At 47.3% G+C, this 6,452-nt stretch overlaps 1 protein-coding gene across 1 annotated transcript; it reads right to left on the reverse strand.

The window, feature by feature from the left end:
* Positions 1-3,584: 3,584 nt before the first annotated feature.
* LOC4351185 (xylanase inhibitor protein 1-like) lies at positions 3,585-4,866 on the reverse strand. Its single transcript, XM_015762245.3, has one exon. The coding sequence runs from the start codon at positions 4,829-4,831 to the stop codon at positions 3,917-3,919; it is 915 nt and encodes a 304-aa protein (XP_015617731.1). The 5' UTR covers positions 4,832-4,866; the 3' UTR covers positions 3,585-3,916.
* Between the last annotated feature and the right edge of the window lie 1,586 nt (positions 4,867-6,452).

Consider the following 6,452-nt stretch of genomic DNA (forward strand, 5'->3'; position numbering starts at 1 on the left):
CAGGTCCTGCAGCCCACCATTGATCTCTATCACCATTGATCCATAGAGATGTGAAGACGGAAACTATTTTAATCCCTCGAGAAGATATCTTCTCGTTCTTTGCATGTCACTCAAATGGTTATGAAAAAATTTAAAATAAATGAGAAGGTGTATTAACCTGTGATATAACGCTCCACAAACATACAAGTTAAAATTCAACTTCTACATCTTGTAACGAAAAAAAACAAATTAAACCGCAGCTAGTTAACGTATATTCAAAGTCAAATTTGTTTTTTTCGTTGCAAGATGTAGAAGTTGAATTTTTACTTGCATGTTTGTGGAGTGATATATCACATGTTAATACATCGTCTCTTAATTTTTTAAATTTTTTCATAACCATTTGAGTTGCATATAAAAAATGAGGGGATATCCCCTCGAGGGATCAAGATTCTCTTCCATGTGAAGACCCACGACATCCTCCTTACTGCAAATCTCAATGCAAAGATAGCAGATTTTGGACTGACAAGGCCTTTCAGCAGTGAAACGAAAAGGAAAAAGTATACTTGGACTCCCTCAACTATCGTCCGAGTATGATTCATATCCTCCAACCACAAAACCGGGTATATCAACTCCTCCATCTATCAAAACCGGTGCAAACAATGTCCCTCGGTGGTTTTGGAGGTGGTTTTGGTTGACGTGGCGCCTACGTGGCGGTTTTGACTGAGTCTTTGTCCTATGTGGTGCTTACGTGGCATGAGAATGAAAACAAAAATAAAAATATATGTGGGACCCATACGTCATTCACACACAAAAAAAGTATTGTGGGACCCACATGTCATCCTCCCTCTCCTTCCCTTCTTCCTCCCCCCCTCTCTCTCTCTCCCTTATCTCTCTCTCTTCCTTATCGTTCTCGGGAGTGGCGGCGGGCCGGCGGCTGTGGCGGTGGGGACGAGGCGGAGGGGAGTGGTGGTGGCGATGGCAGTGGCGAGCGGCGGCGATTGCGGTAGGGTCGAGGCGGAGGGGAGTGGTGGTGGCGATGGCAGTGGCGAGCGGCGGCGATTGCGGTGGGGTCGAGGCGGAGGTCGAGGAGCGGCGGCGGCTGTAGCGGTGGGGAGCGGCGGCGATGGGTGCGGCGGCGGCGGAGGTCGGGGAGCAGCAGTGGCTATGACGGTGGGGAGCGGTGGTGGGGACGAGGCGGTGTGGAGCGGCGGCAGCGGCGGTCTGGGAGCGGCGACGGCGGCGGTAGGAGGAGGAGAAGGCGGAACAGGTGGTTTGCGGGGAGAATGCGGTGGAGGAGAGCGGAAGAGGAGGAGCACGGGCATGGCGTCCTTCGGGGAGGAGCTCGTGCTTGCGCCACCACCGGTCCACCGCCATGCTCGTGCTTGCTCCACCGCCGCCGCTGCACTCCCCTTCTCCTCATCCCCACCGCTGCGTCCCGACCATCGCCGTCGCTGCTTCGTGCCGCCCCCGCTGCCGCGCTAGCCAGCCGCCGTCCCCACCGCCACCGGCACCGCCGCCGCCGCCGCTCCCCACCGCCTCGTCCCGACCACGGCCGCCGCTCCTTCGTGCCACCCACGCCGGCGTGCTAGCCAGCCGCCGTCCCAACCACCACCGGCACCGCCGCCGCCACCGCTCCCCACCGCCGCCGCCGTTGCTCCCCGCCGCCACCGCTCCCCTCCTCCTCGTCCCCATCGGCCACTGCCACCGCCGCCGCTCCTGAGGGAGAGAGAGATAAGGGAGAGAGGGGGAGGATGACATGTGGGTCCCACATGGGTTAGTGGGTCCCACTTTTTGTGTGTATGACATATGGGTCCCACATATTTTTGTATTTTTGTTTTTATTCTAATGACACGTAAGCGCCACGTAGGACAAAGACTCGGTGAAGACTGCCACGTGAGCGCCACGTCAGCCAAAACCACCTCCAAAACCACCGAGGGACATTGTTTGCACTGGTTTTGATAGTTGAAGGAGTTGATATACCCGGTTTTGTGGTTGGAGGTCATGAATCATACTCGGACGATAGTTAAGGGAGTCTAAGTATACTTTTTCCAAACGAAAACGCACACCACCACCCAACCGGCGTGTACTCTTGGATACTTGGACCCTGAGTATGCATGACCCACTGGGCCTTTCACGAACGCACTGTGGGGGTATTTTGGCCCAGCAAAAAAGGTTGGCGTGAGGCCCAGTACAGTAACTTCAGGCTTGGCCCATGGAGCTGATTCGTGTTCAACGAGCCATCTGCCTGTCATGCTGGATAAATAATTACAGTATACTATCTCCCTCCCAAAATATAAGAACCTAGTACAAAATAGGACACATTCTATTACTACGAATCTGGACTGAGGGTTTGTTTAGATTCGTAGTACTAGAATGTATTCCATTCTATACTAGGTTCTTATATTTTGAGACGGAGGGAGTAGCATGGAAGACAGCTCACTGGCAAGCTAAATTCCACGAAAACGACATCCATTTTTCTTATGCATGGATCACATCGGATCGGTTAGGGGTAGGAAGTGAAATTAAGGGTTTAGGATTTAGTTCCCAATATTTTTTTTCCAAAAATATCACATCAAATGTTTAAACATATACATAGAATATTAAATGTGGAAAAAATCCAATTACACAGTTTGCGTGTAAATTGCGAGACGAATCTTTTGAGGCTAATTGCGTCATAATTTGACAATGTTGTGCTACAGTAAACATTTGCTAATGATGGATTAATTAGACGAAATCTATAATTTATTTTATTATTAATCTACGTTTAATACTTCAAATGTGTATCCGCCCTCTAACTAAACAACACCCCCTAAGGAAAGTATATATGCGATGGATTTAGTGAAGTGACGTGTTGCTACATCCTGCACCTGCACGCACAAATGGCCGCAGCACAATGTTGACGATGCGACATGCCCATCCGTCTACGAATGTCTTGTTCACATCCTTCTCCTGCGGCTAGCCGGCTGCGATTAAAATCAATCATATATATATATATGAAATCAATCGCTATTAAATTTAATTTTTAGAGTTTATTTTAAAACCTTTTTAAAGTAGTTTTTTTTAGTATTTACGGTTGAGACACTTTAAAACACATACTATATCGTATGACTTATAAATTATTTTTTAATTTATAAACCGTTTTGAGCTCATCCGATTGTGGGCGAGACTCTTTTGGCTACTGCAGTTCCTGTCTACTGACTCGTCAAAGCTGGCCGGTCAAAATTGTATTCTCTCACCATTAGTTTTGTTGTTTTCTATTGCTCTATTGGCCCCATCCGAATGATCGTTTTTAAAATTAAGTCTGATAGTGTTTTCTTAAATTTCTTTGTGGAATTATATTGGCGTGCACACAAACTAATATTACTCAGCTAGCCTTAATAACTTTATTTTTTCATCATTTTTGCATGGAATAACTACTACCATAGATTGCAAAAAAAAAGACTAATTAAGGACACATCGATCACACATGCATTTATGACAAATTAAAAATGTAATTAACACTAGCTTTCGCTAGCAAGCTAGGTCAAAAGAAAAACAACATCCCAACCCAAAACATGATTTTCATAAACTCCACATCATCAAGAAACTAGTACTAGACGCCACTCTTCCAATGCAAACACTACTATTCCATACTTAAATTTAATACTCATTATCTCACATGATGTCTTGGATGTTGTGTAGAAACCATGTCTCATGCAAGACATGATTTCCTTCTCTTTCCTCATTTATTTACTTGTCACATCATTTTTCATTCTAGGTGGCACCTTATTTAATGCTATAGACACCATCTTAGTCATTGGGTTGAGAATGGCCTACGTAGGGATTACTTTCCTATATCAAACACATGACGCCGTAATTACTGAGATAGTGATTGAGCTGCATGCATGCATGCACGGGCTCAAGTAATTATTGGTTGATTTGAGTTTAATTAATTATATCAAGCCAAGTCCTTGACGTATCGGCCGTAGTGAGTGAGCGAGTCGTAGTAGCTGTTCCAGAGCATCACTCCTCCGTACGTATCCGTGTTCTGCACCGCCGGCAGCAGCTTGTCGCGGAGCTCGCCGACGGCGACCATGTCGTTCTTCCCCGTCAAGTTGGCCGCGACGACCCCCAGGAAGATCTGCCCGTCGGGGTACGTCGCCGACCACTTGTTCCACTGCGCCATGACGCCGGCGAGCCCGGCGTGGTTATAGGAGCAGCTCGGGTCGTCGTAGAAGCGAACGTGGATGCGCCGGAACAGCTTGGTGTCCAGCGCCGCCTTCATCCTCGGGTCAGGGTAGGAGCACCTCACCGTCGCCGTGAGCATGATGCCGATGGGGTCGCGGATGTTCTGGTTGTAGTCGTTGATGCGGTTGGCGAGGTCGTCGTAGTGGTCGGCTGGGCCGTTGTCGATGAAGAAGTCGACGCCGTTGACGATGGTGTCGTCGCCGAAGGGGTGGAAGGCGCCGGGGCGGTCGCCGCCGAGGACGGAGTAGTAGAGGTTTTCGGCGACGTCGGCGGCGGACTTGGAGGAAGGGAGGGAGTATTGGTAGCCGTCGCCGCCGATGGAGAGGAGCATGTAGACGCCCTTGGACTGGCAGTGGCGGATGTCGGCGCCGACGTCGCGAAGGTCGTGGCCGGAGAGGTCGAGCCAGTATTTGCCGTGGCCGAAGACGCTGAGGAAGGAGATGATGACGATGTTGTAGTCGCCGGTGTCGCAGGTTTGCCGGAGCGAGCCCTCGGCCTTGTTGCGGCCCCAGAAGACGGCGACGTTCTGCCTCTTTCCTTGAGGATAGGCGGCGGCCAACTGGAGGAGCAGTAGCAAGGAGAGGAGGACGGCGGTGGCAGATGATCGCCGGCGTTGGGACGCCATCGTGTGTATGCTGATGATTCGATGGTGATGAGATTAATTAGGTGCAGATGAGCTTGCATATATATACATGTAGTAGTAGCTCTAGCTAAGCTAGCAAAATTTGCAACAACTAGCTAGCATTTGGACAGATCGATTGATCGTTAGGTAGTAGCAATTCGCAATCCACGGCGGGTGGGTGTAATCCGGAGCTTAGCTAGCACGCATGAGCTCTCTGTTCAGTTTGACTAGTTTGTTTTAGTTCTAGTACATACATATATGCTCTGTCTGTGTTTCCTGCTTTTACAATACAGCCAGCGGCGGCACACAGGAAAAGACTATGCTGCAATGCTATGCTTCTCCTGTCCATCAGGTTATTACCACAAAAACAGGGAAAGTGAAATCACAACACAAATAAAATTTCCTTTCCTGACTCATGAGTACGTACCCAGAGCCAGAAGAAGGAAGAATGCTGCAAGTGCTGAGTGGGGGCCTATTTCCCTGGCCTTTACGCAAACGACCGGCCGGATCGGATAAGAGAATTTTAGACCAACGCTTTCGATCTAGCTGTCTCTGCTTCTTCAAGCTACTCCTATCAACTATATCATACACGACAATATCTATATATATATGTGATCTGGATGGTCATATCTCAACAACAAATTTCTTCAATCCTTTTTCTAGTAGTGTGCATGAATCCATTAACTTACACGCACCATAGGAGAGGGGCCTGCGACACCAACGGCTAGTCATCACCTTCTATAACGTCTTCGTTATCCATAGTTGGGCTATTTTCCGCTATATTATAAGTATATAGGCAAAGAAGGTACCTTGAGCTAATAAGGAAGGACTATGTGGTTCCACTTGGGGTGCAAAATATCTTGCCTGCCCTTATCTCCTATCCGAGTCTTCTAGATCTCCTGGTTCTTATTCCCGAAAAAAGATCTCCTGGTTCTATTTGAAGAATAGATTATATTTTGATATAAATATAGAGCCACCAAGAGAGGAGAGTATTGAATCATGTAAAGAGAGAACATTGTGCAGGGTGTGCGAGAGGTTCTTAGAAGAAGACATCAAGAGCATCGTTGACAAACGCCTAGCGGAGATGTTGCCTTAGTGCCTTTTTGGTCTTTGTAAATATTACTACCTCCATATTTTAATGTTTGACGCCGTTGATTTTTTATCCAACGTTTGACCATTCATCTTATTCAAAAAAATTATGTAATTATCATTTATTTTATTGTGACTTGATTCATCATCAAATGTTCTTTAAGCATGACATAAATATTTTCATATTTACACAAAAAATTTGAATAAGATGAATGGTCAAACGTTGGATAAAAAGTCAACGGCGTCATACATTAAAATATGGAGGTAGTACTTTTATTCCTTACATGTAAATATTGCTCCCTGCTTATTCAATGAATGGCAAGTTGTGCCGTCGTTCAAAAAAAAGAGCGTCATTGACCCGAGGACAAGATCGAGCAAATTGTGGTCTCAACTCTGTACCGTTGAAGGTGGTCAATCTCGCCATGCATTGCACAAGGCGTTACAGGGGCGTGATCGACAAACGATAGCGCAGGTGATGGAGGAGGGTATAAGGGAGAGCTTGCAACTCGAGAGCTCTTTGCATTCTATGAGGTGC

This window comes from Oryza sativa, chromosome 11 (genome assembly GCF_034140825.1).
Source record: "Oryza sativa Japonica Group chromosome 11, ASM3414082v1".
NCBI classification, from domain to species: Eukaryota; Viridiplantae; Streptophyta; class Magnoliopsida; order Poales; family Poaceae; genus Oryza; species Oryza sativa.

Coding starts and splice junctions, on each gene's coding strand:
- LOC4351185 (XM_015762245.3), bottom strand. CDS start 4,831: ATGGCGTCCCAACGCCGGCGATCATCTGCCACCGCCGTCCTCCTCTCC.